Source organism: Schistocerca americana, chromosome 5, assembly GCF_021461395.2.
Source record: "Schistocerca americana isolate TAMUIC-IGC-003095 chromosome 5, iqSchAmer2.1, whole genome shotgun sequence".
Classification (NCBI taxonomy): Eukaryota; Metazoa; Arthropoda; class Insecta; order Orthoptera; family Acrididae; genus Schistocerca; species Schistocerca americana.
The window spans coordinates 188,360,459-188,379,310 of NC_060123.1; the positions used below are offsets into that span (position 1 = coordinate 188,360,459).

Here is an 18,852-nt window from a genome sequence, read left to right on the forward strand (position 1 = left end):
TTATGAGCAGACCCCGGAGACCCCAATTGTGTAAGGTAGCAAGGATGTGGTGTTGCCACGTGGTGTCAAAAGCCTTTTGCAAGTCGAAGAAGACAGGTATCAGGTGTTGATATTGGGCAAAAGCTGTTTGGATTGCAGACTCCTGGTAAACCAGATTATCAGTAGTGTAATGGCCTTAGCGAAAACCACACTGGGACAGAACCAGAAAACCCTGAGACTCCAGGAGGTGACATAGCTACCATGTTTTCAAGCATGTTAAAGACAACAATAGTGAGACTTATTGGGTGGTAACTGTCCATCTCTGGAGGATTCTTACCCGGTTTCAGCACTGGGACAATGATGCTTTCTCACCAGTAAGGTGGGAACTCGCTCTCACTCCAGATGTGGCAAGGATATGATGCTCCCAATCCACTGATAGGTGCTCAATCCTTTGGTTTGGATGTGGTCCTGTGGTCCAGCTCGGAGCTGCATCAGGGCAGTGGGCTCCGACACTGACAAATTCACCCACACTGAATGGAGCATTATATTCTTCCAGATGACATGTAGTAGAAGATAATCGCTTTTACTCCATGTACTGTTTTAGAACATGAAAGGCAGGTTGATAATTCTCAGACATTGAGGTTCAAGCATAATACAGAGCAAAATGTTCAGCAACAGCATCTGAGTCAGTGTAGACAGTGTCATTCAAGGTAGTACCAGGTACATCTGCAGGAGTCTGGTAACTGTACACACATCCAATTTTAGCCATAACTGCCAAGGAGAGGTACATGGCCCAATGATTAAAACGTGCTGTTCCCAGCATTCTTGGTTCCATCGTTTTATTAGGTGATGGACCATAGGGGGGCCACTTAATGGCAATGAGTTGCTCTATCAATGGGTGTTGTGTATGATGTTGGAGAGCCATCTACGGTCTCTAATGGCCTCTGCGATATCTGATGACCACCAAGATACTGTCTTCCATGGGGGAGGGCCCGAGAAACAGAGGATCATTAAATCAGCTGCCAAAAGAATGGCCTTTACTTGTATTCTGGACTACTTCACAATATCTCCATATGGCAGGGAGCCATGTGCAACAGCAATGGTGAAAGCACTCATCAGCACTGCTGAGAGCCCATCTGGGCAGGCGTCCATGGGAGTGATGCTGAGGAAGGAACAGGAAGATCGGGAAGTAGCCATTACCACACAGGTCATTGTGAGCTCTCCAGTGGATGGATGGGAGAAGGTAAGGGCCACCAATGGCAAGGTCAATGACAGAGAAAGTTCTGCATGCCTCTCCTAAGAGGATTTGATGGCAGGGAGGGCTCCTCTGAATCGTTTCAGGTAAAGATGATCATCTCAGAGTCCAGTGACCAGCAGCCTGCGGCTCCTTCAGCCACTGGCTGGCGTCCGGTTGTAGAATAGCAGAAACCTTGGAAGGAAATGTCACAAGGCAAGAAATGCCAAAGGAAGGTGATTTGTCTCCAGCTGGGCCGTGGGGAACAATGTCCCTGGTGGATGGGGAGCCATCAATCCCAAAGTAGGTCTGATGGAAGCAACAAGAGGGGAGCATCGAACCATCAGGGGGCAGGCACAGTTGAGCAGCCCTGAGGGTCCACTGCAGCAGTTGTAACAGGCAGGATTACTGTCGCCAAAGGAGGTGACAGTTGTAACAGGCAGGATTACTGTCGCCAAAGGAGGTGACAGTTGTAACAGGCAGGATTACTGTCGCCAGTGACATCATAGCTGTAGACATGATGCTGTTTGCAATGCTGGATCCAACTCCTCATACTACTTCTTGGCCTCTTGGTAACCTAGTTTGTCCAGAGTCTTGTATTCTTGTACCTTCTTCTCTCTCTGGAAAACAGGTGGGTGGGGAGAATGGGGTTCCCAACAGTTGACATAGATGGGGGGGGGGGGGGGGGAGGGGGGGGGGGGCACAAGGAGCGTTCACATGCAGCGTTCATCCACAATCTCTACAGATGGGGCTAGGGCTGCTACGCAAAGACATGTTCTCGAATTTCAAGCACTGTATGTGGGATGGGGAGTGTGGGGGTGAGGGAGGCAGTGGCGGATGGTATAAGGTTTCACATCGTATTAGTATACCATCACCTTGACCTTTCCAGGCAATGAATTGCCCTCAAAGGCCAAGATGAAGGCGTAGGTAGTGACCCTAGTGACCCTATTGTCCTTTGGCCCCCCTATGTACATGATGGACAAAGTGTACACCCCATCACTCTGAGTTGGCGCATAACTCATCACTACGCTGAAAGAGCTGGTCTCAGTGGAAAATGATGCCCTGATTGAAAAGTGTAATGCATCACTAACTCAAGGTATTTTTCCAGAGACACTAAAATATGCCGTTGTTAAACCACTCTTTAAGAAAGGTGATAGGAGAGATGTCAGTAACTACCAACCTATTTCACTGCTGACATCATCTTCCAAAATTTTTGAGAAGGTGGTGTATTCTACTACGATATCCTCAACAAATCACAGTCTGGGTTTCAGAAGGGTTGCTCTACTGAGAATGCCACTTACATGTTCACACACCAGATATTACAAGCATTAAATAACAAAATAGCACTGGTAGGTATTTTCTATGACCTATCCAAGGCATTTGATTGTGTGAATCATCGTATACTCCTACATACATTGAAGATTTATGGGATTAATGGCATAGCCATGGATCATGTCATATCTATCCAAAAGAATGCAAAAAGTTGTCCTTAGTAGTAATTCAACCAACAGAATCCAGGAACATACTTCTGACTGGGGAGAAATCACATCTGGGGTTCCCCAAGGCTCAATCTTAGGTCAACTACTGTTTTTCATATATGTAAATGATCTACCCTCTGATGTACAACAAGCAGAATTAGTTCTTTCTGCAGATAACATCAGTATTGTAATCACTCCCAGTATACATACAGAAATGGAAGAAATGGTGAACAAATTTCTCAATAAATAATTGACTGGTTTTCTGCAAATGGCCTCACTATGAATTTCACAAAGACACATCATATTCAGTTCTGAACTTGTAGGGGTACGGCAGCAGTAATAAGTGTAACACATGGTGATGAAATAATACATAGGGTGGAAACTTAAAAATTCTTGAGTGTCCATATTGATGAAAATTTAAATTGCAAAAGAAAAACACATTTTGGAACTCCCTAAAACAACTTAGTTCAGCCATATTTGCACTTAGAGCCTTAGCAAATCTTGAGGAGAAAGAAATCAGTAAGTTGACATATTTTGCTTATTTTCATTCAGTAATGTCATATGGAATAATGTTCTGGGGTAACTCATCTTTAAGAAAGGTCTTCATTGCTCAAAAATGTGCTGTCAGAATAATATGTGGTGCTCACCTACAATCATCTTGTAGACATCTGTTTAAGGAGTTGGGCATTCTGACTACTGCTTCACAGTATATCTATTCCCTCATTAAGTTTGTTGTAAATAATCCACTATAGTTTAAAAGGAACAATGAGATACATAATTACAATACTAGAAGAAAAAATGACATTCATTACTCAACATTAAGGTTTCTTTAGCACAGAATGGGGTGCACAACGCCGCAACAAAAATTTTTGACCACTTACCCAGTGATACAAAATGTCTAACAGACAGCAAGCTAACATTTGAAAATAAACTGGAAAAGTTTCTCCTTGACAACTCCTTGTATTCCACAGAAGAATTTCTACTTCTGTAATGTGTAAAAGGTAGTGGGCAGGAATTGCTATCTCAATCTGTGTATCTTGCTTTCATTTTGGGAGGAGGGGGGAATAATAATAATAATAATAATAATAATAATAATAATAATAATAATATCCCGTGTGAGGTTGATAGATCCTCCATCGGGCGCCTCCCCAGGTGGCGGATAGGGGAAAGCCTCCCAGATATGGGTGGCACCGAGGAAATCAAATACTCGGGGCGGACCAAAACTATCACATCCTCGAGGATAAGTACCCGGAGTAAAAACCGGCGAAACGAAGAAAACTAACACAAAAGCCCAGACACGTCTGTGTGGTAACCACCGGTACTCTGGCCAGCGTCTGTCACCAATGGTGCGGCTGATACGAGCTCCAGGAACTGAAAATCCCTGGTTCTACCAAACTGGCGCAAGCTAGACGAATTACAAGCATAATGGCAATTACACCTAAAAACAACATTACCCCAGGTGGACGATCCACCCGTCGCAAGACGGCAACCAGGCACTCGGATTCTGGGGGACCTGGAGATGTACTAAAGGGCGAGTCAGAGCGCTCTGGCAAACTACCCAAGAAAACACACACATACTTTGGCACCTTCAACATACAGACACTAATACAAACGGGAAAATTACACAATCTAACAACGGAACTCACCAGTCAAAAGATCTCGATCCTAGCGCTACAAGAAACAAGATACACGGATTCAGACACAATAGACTACGGAAACTACAGATTCTTCAAGAGTGGAACCAACAGGGAAATCGGCAAAGGAGGAGCACTCCTCGGCATGGCCTTCGCAGTAAACAAAAACATCCTAGACTCAGTAAAAGAAGTCAACGCAATCAACAACAGGCTCATGACCATGCGAATCAAACACGCCAACAAGAACTACACCCTCATCAACGTACATGCCCCCACGAACGCAGACAACAAGGACAAACCAGAAGAAACAGACAAATTCTGGGACAAACTCGAAACCACCCTGGCAAAAATACCCCAAGACAACGCGAAAATTCTACTAGGCGATTTCAACGCACAAATCGGCAGAGAAAAACGCTACAGAAAAACAGTAGGAAATTTCCCTGCACACAAATTCACCAACAAAAACTGCACCAGACTGATCGAACTCTGCCAGCAAAACAACCTCAAAATCATGTCAACCTCCCTGATGAAAAAGCCCAAGAAACAAAAGACGTGGCGATCACCAGTCCACTCACTAGGCGAATTCCAGATAGATCACGTGGCAATCTCCTATGAATACCAGAAAGAAATCCACGACGTCCAAGTGAGAAAAGGCGCCAACATAGATTCGGACCACTACCTAACAAGAATCAAAATCAAACTCACACCAAGAAGACAACACAAAAAGAAATTGACCTCACCGAAATTTGATACAAGGAAGATCAGAGAATCGAACATCACAGAACAGTGGGAAAAACAAGAGGCGAAAGATTGGACCAGCTTTAAACAAAAAATTGTGAACACAGCCAAAGAACTGATCCCGCTGACTAGAAAACCCAGGCACCCTTGGTGGAACACTACCTGCGAAATCGCCCTACAAAATCGAAGAACAGCTTTCACAAACTACAACAGCAACAAAACACAAGAAACACGGGACAACTTCTATGAAATTCGAAGACAAACATCGAAAACAATAAGACAAGAGAAACGCAAATACATCAACGATCAGCTAAACTCCATCGAAGAAGACTTCAGAAATTTCAACACACGGGATTTCTACAGGACGTTCGCCAACCAAGTCAAAGGATACTCACCACAGAACCTCTGCTTCAGAAAAGAAGACGGAAAACTGGCACTTACCAACAAAGAAATCTGTGAAGAGCTCGCGAAGTACTTTTCAAAATTACTAAATTGCCCGGAACCTAACTCAACCTTCGAACCCCGAGAACCGGCCAACGCACCGGAAGACTCACCATCACCAACAAAAGAAGAAATCCTCCACTGCATAAAGAAACTGAAAAAACAACAAGGCAGCCGGTGAAGACGGAATAACGGCAGAACTGCTGAAAAACCTAGGACCAAACTCGCTAAACGAAATCACACAAATCATACAGAACACCTGGACAACCGAAATCATACCTGACGACTGGAAGACCGCACTCATTCACCCGCTACACAAGAAAGGTGACAGGACAGACACAAACAATTATAGAGGAATTTCCCTGCTACCGGTCATCTACAAAATTCTATCAACCTGCCTTCTCACCAGAACGCAAGGACAACTGGAACCCGCCATCTCGGAATACCAAGCGGGTTTCAGACCCAACAGAGCCTGCCCCGAACAAATCTTCAACCTGAAATCAATCATAAAATCCCACATGACAAGCCCCAAAAAAATCATCTGCACTTTCGTCGACTTCAAAAAGGCTTACGACTCGATCGACAGAAAGTCCCTCATCCAAATCCTCAGAGAAAAAGGCCTAGACCAAAAGACCCGAAGACTAATCGAACAGACACTAACCAATACAAAATCCAAAGTCAAATTCATGGGCGAAATCTCGGACCCCTTTGAAATCCACACTGGCCTAAGACAAGGAGATGGACTATCCCCGCTATTGTTCAACATCGTCCTGGACAAAGTAATGAGCGAATGGGAAGCTGAAGTCAGGAGACAAAACACCTGGAGACCAGTCACATTAGGAAGGAAAAGACTGGAAATCCCTTACCTAGCATTCGCAGACGACCTAGCGATACTGACCTATGACCCAACATCAGCAAAAACACAGATCGAAATCCTGAAAGAATGCGCCGAGAAAGTCGGCCTACAAATCTCTTTTGAAAAAACGCAAGTCCTAACAAGAGAAGGCGACGACATCACAACCAAGTACGGCAAAATTAAAGGGGTCACACACTTCAGATACCTAGGCGAAATCATCGAACCGACCGGAACAGAGAAACTGGCTTACGAAGACAGACAACAGAAGACACGGAAATCACTAGGCATGGTACGAAACGTCTACAACAAACAATGCATTTCCAGAAATACCAAGATCAGACACTATAACACAGTGATCAAACCCGCCGTACTGTATGCCAGCGAAACACTAGCACTCAACAGGAAAATCAAAATTGAAGAAATCAAAAAAGAAGAACGCAAAATCATGAGGAAAATTTTAGGAGGAAGACCCACACCAGATGGCTACAGACTACAGAAGAACTCAACAGTAGAAGCATATTCGAACATCGAGAACGATATGAGAAAAAGGCGCCTTAAATTCTACGGACATTTAGATAGACTCCCTGAAACAAGACTCACCAAGAAAATTCTAGAACACATCAAGACACTTACAGTCTCGACACCCTGGATGGAAGGAGTCCGAAAAGACCTACAAGCAATTGGCACCACAAACACCACAGACAGAAGCACCTTCCGAAAACACATAGACAATTGGGAAGTAAAGTCAGAAGCGCTAAAACAGCGGACCAAACAAGAATGGTCTGAGGAGAGAAAAGAGGCCCTCTCCAAGAGAATGAAGGAGTACTGGAAGGACAAGAAGAACAAGCCTTCAAAGTTATAAGCTTAACGATTTCCTTTTAGGGAAAATTCGCCAACAATAATAATAATAATAATAATAATAATATGGTGATGTTTAGAGTACAAATTGATTTCCACATCATGACTATTTATTGTGAAAATGATCCATGGGACATGAAAATAACTAACTAATTAACTAAGTAAGTAATTAATTAACTAGTGGAACTATAACCTTGCAGCACAGGCTAGGGACCCATGATAGCCAAGCATGTACTCACAAAAGAGTTGTAAGCCCCCCCTCCCCGGGGGTGAGCTTTATGCATAGCGGAACAATTATTATTTCATGAATAGTTATTGCTGCTAATCTGTTAGGATTTATCCCACACGGTAGGTATAGCAACACAAAGCCCTGTACAAAACATCTTAAATTTTGGCTAAACTAAAACATCAATAATGCATTTTCAATCATTTACAGTGAAGTGAAAGACTTCACAGCAGACAGTATTTGTCACTGAAGAGAGCTACACTCTACCGTATTCTATTAACTACTTACTTTTCGGGCTATATCCTTAACAAGACGATCCAATGCAGCTTGACGTTGCTGAGTTTGATGATGAAGTAGTTTCTCTCTAGCAGCTTCCAAGTGTTCTAGTTTCTGCATTTGTAGCTCATGACGAAGTGCAGCTAATTTCTGACGTTTTTCTGAAACTCTGTCTTCTTCCTCTTGTAGTATATCGTGATAAACCTCTTCTAGGCCTGCAATTAAAACTGTAACTGACTTTTTTGTCCTGACACAGAATGAGTATTTTCATCCAATGTGTGTAATCCTGAACTGCCCACCACACACACACACACACACACACACACACACACACACACACACACTGGACAAGATGTTATTGTTGTTGGTGTTGTTATTTTCAGTCCTACAATTGCTTTGAGTCAGGTCTACTCACTAGCATAATATGTGCAAGCCTCTGCATAACTACTGCAATCTACATTCATCTCAAAACTGGCCTTGGTCCACCTCTGTAATTCTTGTCCCTCACACTCCTTTTTATCACCAAACTGATAATTCCTAGATACCACAGATTGTGTCCTATCAACTGATCTCTTCTTTTAGTCAACACAAATTTCTTTTTCCTCCAGTTCAATTCAATACGCCTCTCAGGGGCACCATCTTATCGTAGCATGGAAGTGTGACACTTGTTAATGCACATGCACCAACAAGTATAAGTAGTAGATTAGCTACTGCAGGTCCAACCTAGCTGGAAAGATCTCAGCATAGGAGCCACACAAAGTATGCCTCATGATAACCTGTCTTCCTTATTTTTCCATTCCTTACCTACCCATATTTTTCTATTCCACAGGACAGAGGAAGCTCTTGAGGTATAGTGAAACCTATGCTGCTTGGGGATAAAACCTTGATGACAAAACCTGCCAGCACAGGAACAATGAAGTGACAGCCCTGCTTCTGGGCTAACCCAACAAATCACCTTTAATGTGGGCAGGGGACACTTATCACTACAAGAGCCCTTAGAAATATGCCTCGGAATAGAACGGAACCCTACAAGTTAAAACGGCTAGACGATTTGGTTCACAATTTGGCACAGGGAATATCAGAAGTCCACATACACCAGGAGCTGCCAAAATTGTGGTGTCCAAGCTAGAGGAATATAAAGTTGGCGTCACTGCGTTACACGAAACTAAGATGATGTAGGGAAGGAATTTTATATGAGGATAAATCAATAATCTTTTATGGATGCTGCAAAGAGAATGGAAGGCGTGAACATGGGACAGGATTTGTGGTGAGCGACAGTTCAGAGAGGCAAGTGAAGGACTCCAAAGCAATACAATAAGTAAGATGATACTGTGTCTCACTATAATGCATGGAAGTGTAACACTTGTTAATGCACATGCACCAACAAGTGTGTTGAAGAGGACAAAAGTAACTTTTCTGAGGAGCTAGAAAGAGCAGTGGGAAGCAGTGGTACAGGAAATATGAGGATCAATTTGGGATACTTCAACACCAAAGTGGAACAAGAAGACATGAATACACCAACAATCAGAAAAGAGACATATTACAATGGAGTCTGTCTAATCCGTTTTGTACAAGACCACAACCTTGTAATAAGCTTGACGGCCTTACCCCACAAAAAATGCACAAAGGGACCTGGACTTCCTCAACTCTATCAATCAGATTGATCAAATGCTTACAGATCAGAGATAATGAAGTATATGAGAGGTGTTAGATCTTACAGAAGGGCTGATGCGAGTGCAAAACATTACTCAGTAATCACAAAACTACAACTGTAGCTGTGCTATAAAATAAAAAGGATCAACACGGGCAAGAGACAGTTTGTTGTTGAGAAGCTTAAGGACCTAGTATAACATCAGGAAGCATAACAAATCTGAAGTTCTGGCATCAAACAACAGTGATATTGATCAAAGGGAAGCTATCAGGTAGAAATTGTGCAGAAAAGTAGGAAGCAGTGAAGAACATAAAAAGAGAAAGAAACAGGATTCTGAGGGCAGAGAAACGTGATCAACATGACTAATGAAATGGAGGGGACAAACACAATTTTTGGCAGCATAAAAATGCTTCACATGGTAAAAGACGTAATGAATGATCAAAAAAATGAGGTATTAGTTATTGATGATAAGGATGAAAATACGCTTACTGAGAGAGAGAGAGAGAGAGAGAGAGAGAGAGAAGAAAAGATTAGAGGCAAGTGGAGGGAATATTCTGAGGAGTTGCTGAATGCTGAAGGTCCTGAAAATGTCTTCTTGAAAGGAAGAATTGCAGAAGGTGTAGAGGAAGAGAATTTTAATTGATTCAACAAGATGTACACTATGTAATCAAAAGTATCCGGACACCCCCAAAAACATGCATTTTTCATATTAGGTTCATTGTACTGCCACCTAATGCCAAGTACTCCATATCAGTGAGCTCAGTAGTCATTAGGCATTGTGAGAGAGTAGAATGGGGTGCTCCGCAGAATTCACGGACTTCAAATGTGGTCAGGTGACTGGGTTTCACTTATGTCATACATCTGTACATGAGATTTCCATACCCCTAAACATCTCTAGGCCCACTGTTTCCGATGTGATAGTGAAGTGGCAAAGTGAAGGGACATGTACAGCACAACAGCGTACAGGCTGACCTCGTCTGTTGACTGTCAGAGACCACCGACAGTTGAAGAGAGTCATAATGTGTAGTAAGGAGACATCTATCCAGACCATCTCACAGGAATTCCAAACTGTTTCAGGATCCATTGCAAGTACTATAACAGTTAAGACGGTGTGACGAAGCAAGCTGGGATATTTTTACTTCCCCTCTTGTTTTGCCATCTGCCTCCTTAAATTCGTTTTTTCAATTTTAACTAATTACCATTAACATATGTGAGTATAATCTGCATTTTCATAAAAGAGAAAGGTTGGCCCTCAGTTTTAAGGAATATAACAGCAGATCTAATTTTGTGCATAGTTTTATGTATGTAACTGGTTTTGTAATTTATTTTGACTATCCCTAGTTAGTATCTTTTGTTATAGGGTGAAATCAGTAATTGTTTCATAACTTAAATTCTATTGTCTACATATAAACAAATATAAATTCTGTAGTAATTAAAAACATTTGGAGGAACAACTAATAGTATTCTTAAAGGATCTATTTGGCTCTATTCGAAAACATGTTAGCAAAGCCAGCTCTTAATTAATTCCAAAGAAATTAACAGTTATGTCCAAAGTATTGTTTGCACACTTATATTTGTTAATTTCATGATTTAAACAAATGAGCCTAACTCTTGTAGTAGAAGAAACTGTTAAAAAGACAGAATTTTTCATTGTATTTAGTTAATTTAATACATTAAGTTTTAATTGTAATTTCTGTAAATTAAACTTCGAACAATGTGTAGTTTCAGCACCTATTATTGTGAGGATATATAAGTGCCCGATTTTTGCTCTCAAGTCAGTCAGTCCACGGCCGAGTTTCAGACGAGGAACCTGTACTGGTTAGGTTAGCAACAATGCATCCATGAAATAAGTGAAACACAATTAGGCCATGTGTTAAAACAATGACAGTATCTGTGTTGTGACAGTGCCACGACATTCAAAAGTGCCGCTACGTTAGTACGCGAACACGGCGATAGAGGCGCTCCGCAGCTCGGCCGAGCGCGGGAGCGCCACCTGGTTATGAACGGCGCCGGCCGCATGTCACGGCCCGGCAGTCGAATGACAGATACGGAGTTAGTAACATGTAATCCGCTAGTGTTTCTACTTTTGTATCTCCACGCACTTTAGTAGTGATTAAAGGTTATAACACTTTTTGGCGACGAGGTCGGATATTTTTTTTCCTGCGTTGTGGACTTGTGTGTTCGTGTCGGGGCAGACATGGAACAGCTTATGCAAGCGCTTATTGAACAACAAACACAGCTGACGGCTGCTATTCAGGCGTTGTCGACGTCGCTTACTCATCGTCTGTCTTCCTCTTCTCCGCCTCCGTTCCCTCCTTATGACGAGGCCGCTGAAGACTGGGAGGATTATGAGAAGCGTTTGTGGCAACACTTCTTGGCTTTCGGCGTTGTCGACGCTCCTATGTGTAAGTCGTTATTTCTATCTTGGATTTTCCCACGGATCTATCAGCTGCTATCTCAGTTAGCCCCTCTGCGGGAACCTGCCTCTCTGTCCTTCCAAGAAATGTGTGACTTATTGTCTAACTATTACCGAAAAAACACCCATGTCGTTGCCGCCCGCGTGGCTTTTTACCGGTGTCGTAAACAGCCCCATCAATCTTACCGGGCTTGGGCGGCGGAACTCCACGGTCTGAGTCGGAAATGTCAGTTTGTCACGGACACTCATCATGAGTCTTACACTGATTCAATGGTTCGGGACGCTATTTTACGGCTGGCTCCTGATAAAGAAGTTCGGCAACGTGCCTTACAATTGCCAAACCCGTCGTTGTCGGAAGTTCTCAGCATCGCTCAATCCTTTGAAGTGTCTCACGCTGCTGGTGCGCAAATAGATGCGTGGTGTGATGTAGGCGCTGTCCAGACCACTTTCGACGCAGACAATGTGCCTGTTTCACAGGGAAACGACGATGTGGCGGCGGTGCACTCGCGTCAACAACGTCGCGTTGGGCCGCCACGCTCGCACCGAAAACAGCAACCACAGAAGCAGGTTCGTTCCGCCCTTCCTTCTTGTCCACGTTGTTTCGTACAGCATGACAGAGCCGCGTGTCCAAAACGTTGGGCCACGTGTAATTCATGTAGGAAAAGAGGCCACATTGCTTCTGTGTGTCAGTCCCCTAAAGTTCCTGTCGACGAGGACGAGGCATCGGACATGGATGTTAACTGTGTGCTTTCTCAAACGAATAAGTTGTTTGTTACTGTTCGTGTTCTGGATAAAGACATTCGCATGCAAGTGGACACTGGCTCTGCAGTAACTCTCATTAATTCTCGCACGTATTTGGAGTTGGGCTCCCCTCCCTTGTCTCCCGTTACGCGAAATCTACGAACTTATAATAAGCAGAAAATTCCTATTGTTGACCAGTTTGATGCTTCCACTGCCTACAAGTCTGTTGTTAGGCCCCTCACGTTTTATGTGGTGGATCATGCGGGCACTGAAAACCTGTTCGGTTATGATGCTTTCCAGTTGTTCGGGTTTTCCATTGATGATGATGTGCACCTCATATCTGAGGACATTCCGTATCCACAGCTGGATGGCTTGTGTTCTGAATTCTCGTCCGTGTTCTCTGCTGGTCTGGGTCGTGCCAAGGAGTTTGAAGCCCACATTACTCTTAAACCTACGGCTCGCCCTAAGTTTTTCTGGGTACGCCCTATTCCAATGGCGTTGCGTGCGCCTGTCAAAGCTGAGATAGACAGGTTAACAGCTTCGGGGATTCTCCTTCCTGTTACCTCCAGCGAATGGGCATCGCCAATCGTGGTGGTTTCTAAACCAAACGGGAGTCTGTGATTGTGTGGTGATTTTAAAGCCACTCTCAACGCTCAAAGCCTCATTGACACTTATCCTCTTCCCCGTCCTGAGGAGTTATTTACCAAGCTCGCTGGGGGCCAGTTCTTTTCCAAACTTGACTTATCAGAGGCGTACCATCAGTTGCCGTTGGATGCATCTTCCAAGGAATTTCTCGTCATCAACACTTCTTGTGGATTGTATCAGTACCAGCGGTTACCATTTGGCGTCGCTAGCGCGCCGGCCATTTTTCAGCAGTTTTTGGAACAGCTCACGGCTTCCGTTCCCGGCTGCATCAACTACCTGGATGACATTGTTGTCACGGGGGCCTCCACTGAGGAGCACCTTCGCAATTTGCGTTCACTGTTTCGGGTTCTGCATTCAGCAGGGTTGAAGTGCAATCTGGACAAGTCTCAGTTCTTCCAACCCTCCATTGTGTATCTTGGTTTCCACTTGTCCCGTGAGGGTATACGCCCTCTACGACAGCACGTTGCGGCCATTACCGCTCTACCCCGGCCGTCTACGGTCAAAGAACTTCAGGCGTTTCTAGGCAAGGTTGCTTATTACCACAAATTCATTCCCTCCGCGGCGGCGGTGGCTCATCCTCTGCATCAGCTGTTACGCACAAACGTTCCTTTCTGTTGGACCGCCGAGTGTGAGCAGGCTTTTGTCCGCCTGAAGGCTCATTTGCAGTCGGCGCCTTGTCTTGCCACATTCCGTCCGGGTCAGCACTTGGTTCTGGCGACTGACGCGTCACAGTATGGCCTAGGGGCTGTTCTCGCCCATCGGTATGAGGATGGGTCGGAACGACCCATCGCCTACGCTTCCAAGACCCTCAACGATGCCCAACGGCGTTACTCTCAAATAGAAAAGGAGGCGCTCGCTATCATTTATGCTCTGAAAAAGTTCAGCGTTTTTTTGTATGGTTCTAAGTTTCACCTCATCACCGACCACAAGCCGCTGGTCTCTCTGTTCAGCCCCTCGGCGTCGCTTCCGGATAAGGCAGCTCACCGCCTGCAACGTTGGGCCTTATACTTGTCTCGTTTTCACTATGAGATTCACTATCGCCCCACGGCCCAGCACGCCAACGCTGACGCGTTGTCGCGTTTGCCGATGGGCCCCGACCCGGTTTTCGATCGCGATGAACTCCTCTGTTTCCACATTGATGAGGAAGAACGTCGTGCGGTCGAGGGTTTTCCACTTACAGGTTCGCAGGTCGCGTCGGCTACTGCGCGGGATCCGGTCCTACGTCAGGTGATCAGTTTTGTTCAGCGTGGTTGGCCGGACAGGACCAAGGGCCGGGCGTCGGATCCCCTTCGCAACTACCATGCCTTGCGCCTTCGTCTGTCTGTTCGTGAGGGTGTTGTTCTTCTGGCCACGGATGGCGCATCTCCACGGGTTGTGGTGCCCGCCTCTCTTCGCAAAGCTGTTCTCAAACTATTGCATGGGGGCCATTGGGGGATTTCTCGGACTAATTCCCTGGCCCGCAGGCACGTTTATTGGCCCGGTATCGATTCGGACATCGCCCACATGGTCGCTGCGTGTGATCAGTGTGTTCAACAACTGGCTGCGCCTCGTACTCTGCCCTCTCCGTGGCCTGATCCGGCGCAGCCGTGGGAACGGGTGCACGCTGACTTTGCCGGCCCCTTCCTCGGCACTTATTGGCTACTGTTGATTGACGCCTTCTCGAAGTTTCCGTTTGCTGTTCGCTGTCCGTCGCCCACCACTGCGGCGACGACGCTGGCTTTGTCAAAAATCTTTGCGCTAGAAGGTCTTCCATCCACGATTGTCACGGACAATGGCCCTCAGTTCTCTTCGCAGGCCTTCCGTGATTTTTGTACTGGACAAGGGATTCATCATGTTACAGCACCGCCCTTCCATCCGCAATCGAATGGGGAGGTCGAGCGCCTTGTCCGCACTTTCAAAAGCCAAATGAAAAAATTCCTTAGTGATTTTTCCACAGATGACGCTCTGTTGCAATTTCTGAGTTCTTATCGCTTCACGCCTCTGGGTGATCGCAGCCCTGCTGAACTCTTGCATGGCCGCCAACCGCGCACCCTACTGCATCTGCTTCACCCTGTCAGGCCTTGTACTGTGTCCCCTAGTGCGGGAAAATACCAGGTGGGCGCCGACGTGTGGGCACGGGGGTATGGATCTCGCCCTAAATGGATTCCAGGGGTGGTCCAGGCTCTTCGCGGCCGCCGGCTTTGTGAAATACGTACGGACGACGGCATGGTTGTTCGCCATTACGACCAGATGCGCCCACGAGTGGTGGCCACGCCGGTACCACCGCCTTTTTTTTCGTCTCCACCAGCCCGAGAAGCCAGTCCTGTCGCTGCTGCCGATCTTCCGGGCGTGTTGCTGCCGCCGCCGTCGCTACCGCTTCCGAGTACGCCGGAACCGGCCCCAGTCGCGACGCCGCCTTCTCCGGGACCCATCTCGCTGGAGCACACCCCCAGGTCCACGACACCTATGGATGCTGCTCCGGAGTTTTCACCCATCATCTCGTCCAGGAGGCACGTTCCACGCGCCAGCTTCCGTCCTGGACATTTTCGACCATACTCTCGTGTTTCTCCGCGGGATCTTCTCGGGACCTCCCAAGAGGCCATGGATGTCTCCGCACTGTCCATGTCTCCACGAAAGTGAGCGTTTTTTTTTTCAAGGGGGGAAAAGTGTTGTGACAGTGCCACGACATTCAAAAGTGCCGCTACGTTAGTACGCGAACACGGCGATAGAAGCGCTCCGCAGCTCGGCCGAGCGCAGGAGCGCCACCTGGTTATGAACGGCGCCGGCCGCATGTCACGGCCCGGCAGTCGAATGACAGATACGGAGTTAGTAACATGTAATCCGCTAGTGTTTCTACTTTTGTATCTCCACGCACTTTAGTAGTGATTAAAGGTTATAACAATCTGCTCCATATGTACCTGTCCAATCTTCAAGAACTGTGAATCTTGTAGTTAGGTTTTTACTGCTCGTACATGTTCAATAGTAGACTATTGTAGCAGCTGGTGGAGGTTTGCCTGCAAACTATTAATGAGGCTTATGAAAAGATAAAACAACAGTGCACTGCTATTATTATTATTATTATTATTATTATTATTATATATGACAGTGTATTGTTGGAGGGTTGTGAAGAGTGCAAGTAAACTACTGTGAAACGCAACTGTGCACCTGTCGGCTACATTAATTTAACCCTAGCACCACTAAGCTCAGATCTGTCACCTGGATGTCTGGGGGGGGAGGGGGGGGGGCAAAATTGTCCTTACATTCTTTTCACTTTTTAACATTTTGTTTGTTGAAACTTCCTGGCAGATTAAAACTGTGTGCCCGACAGACTCGAACTCGGGGCCTTTGCCTTTCGCGGGCAAGTATTCTACCATCTGAGCTACCGAAGCACGACTCACACCCGGTACTCACAGCTTTACTTCTGCCAGTATCTCGTCTCCTACCTTCCAAACTTTGTTTGTTTGTTTCTTTTGTTTTGATTATTTAATGAACTAGGAATTTCTTTACTAGGTTCCAACATACTTTCCATAGTTATCAGGAACATCATAACATATACAAATACAATAAATAAAGTCATGAATATGAAAAATATTATTAAATTTTTATCATGAAACTAACACTTTCATATACATCAGACTTATATTAAGAAATCATAAAAGAACGTACAACAGCAAACCACAAATAAGAAAACAAAAAATCAAAGTCAGAAATTACAATTTTTTCCTTCTTACTCACTTTCACTTTCAATTTCACATCCTTTAAATATGATTGTTTTTGCAGAATGACTGGAACACACATACTTGGAAATCTGCAACAGACTATAAGACACTTTTGTCACCTTGTCATTATCCTTTTTAGAGTTTTTACTCTTCAAACAGATGTGACACCCTCCTCTTGAATACAATTCAACAGATTGAACAGTTGCAGTAATGTTGGGCAGTGTTTTCCCTAGAACACTTTCCATTGCAGAGATGACAGGCTTTTGTAACCCCATGATATTCTTTGCTCTCTCTTCCACACGTGGCCTAACGAGCTGTTGACCTAATTCTAGCAGATACAGCCTTCTTACATTATGCTTCTTCTTATTCCAGTTTGGGTTGTTTATCATGAAAATTGTTCCAGCTTTGAGACAGGCAATATCTGCCAAGGTGAAAAAGAGAGAGAATGGCCACCTTTTCGTCCCGCGTTTTAGTGAATGATGTCGTGTCATTTGATCAATGCTGCCTATGCCCCCTTTGGTTTCATTGTCAACTCATCCACCTTGTTATCATTATGTTGTGTGGAAGGAAGTAGGAGATTCTTAGTAGGCTTCAGTTTAGAGATGTCTGAAACCAAGGTAACTGGTGCATTGCCTGTTTTCAGATCTGTGAATAAGAACTTAGAGGAATAAAGCTCTCGAACCTGTGTCTTCTTTAGCTGTTCTGGTATATGTTTTCTGTTACTCTTCAACGTTCCCACCAAAGTTAACTTTTCACTGTAAAGCTCCTTGGCTAGGTCTATGGATGTATAACAACAGTCTATTGTTACATTTCTTCCACTTCCTGCCAGTGGATTCACTAGGACTCTAACAACTGCCTTTGCACTCCATTCCTCTGCAGGTCGCTCATCCATCCCTGCATAGACCCCAATTTTTAGAACACACCAGGTCTGTGCATCTGATAACATCCTAATCAATAGGCCATACTTCCCAGGCTTGTCTTTCATAAAGACCTTAAAGAGACATCTTCCTCGAAATAGGGAGAGCATTTCATCAACCATTAGATCTGCACTTGGTATGTAGTATTTCACAAACATTTCATCAATTTGGTTGAAAACTTCACGAAGGGGCAAAACTTATCCAGCTTTTGTCTTTCAGTTCTTGTTTCTTTATCATCAAATCTAATCATAGACAGAAGTTGTCCACATCGAATACAGCTCATCGTAGCTACATAGATATTCTTTCCTAGTACTTTCCTCCATAAGTCCACAAGTGGCACTCTAGTGTCATTGTTTGTGCCCATGAGTACCAAAATGCCAAAGGCGTACATTTCTTCTATGGTGGTAAGTGTTAAGTTATTATTATGAGTTTCTTGGTTTGTATAGTCCACGATAATCTTCGTTATTTCAGGAGTTATAAACATTTTGAAAGATTCTGAACCTTCACGAAAATTCACTATATTTTGTACTGACCTGTGTACTTGCCTTGGAGGCGCAGTAATATATTCCCTACCACTTTTTGCTGTAACAATGATGCTAGAAGCAGCTGCATGCTGTTCATCAGAGGATGAACTCCGTGAACTTTACTAATTTCCAATTGTTATGTCACTGTCGTATGTCACAACTGTATCATCTTCTTCTGAATCACTTTCATCATCTTCACTTGCTTCATTCATTATAGCTGACACTTCTTCATCTGTGAGAAATCTCTCACACTGACGAGACATTTCAGACTGCAATTCCTAACCAATAAATTATGGTCAGTGTGTGAATATGCCCCTGGAAGAATCTGGTTTCAGAATCTCTTTGTTAGCTTTATATAATCTATCTGAAACATTTCAGTGTCTCCAGATCTCTTCAATACACACAACCATCTTTTATGTGTCTTAAATCATGTGTTAGCAATGATTAAATTATGCTCTGCACAAAATTTTAGCACATTGCTTCATTATTTGTCTCAGCCCACGTTCTCCTACAACTTTTCCTTCTTTTCCTTTTCCTACC

General features: G+C 44.5%; 1 protein-coding gene across 4 annotated transcripts in view; it reads right to left on the bottom strand.

Moving 5' to 3' along the window:
• Positions 1-18,852, bottom strand: part of LOC124615314 (TBC1 domain family member 31) — a 282,280-nt gene that overhangs the window by 61,094 nt on the left and 202,334 nt on the right. For all 4 annotated transcript variants that reach the window (XM_047143109.1, XM_047143107.1, XM_047143108.1 and 1 more), the window contains exon 16: positions 7,733-7,935. In XM_047143109.1, the coding sequence (XP_046999065.1) occupies positions 7,733-7,935 (203 nt within the window). The remainder of the gene's footprint in view (positions 1-7,732; positions 7,936-18,852) is intronic.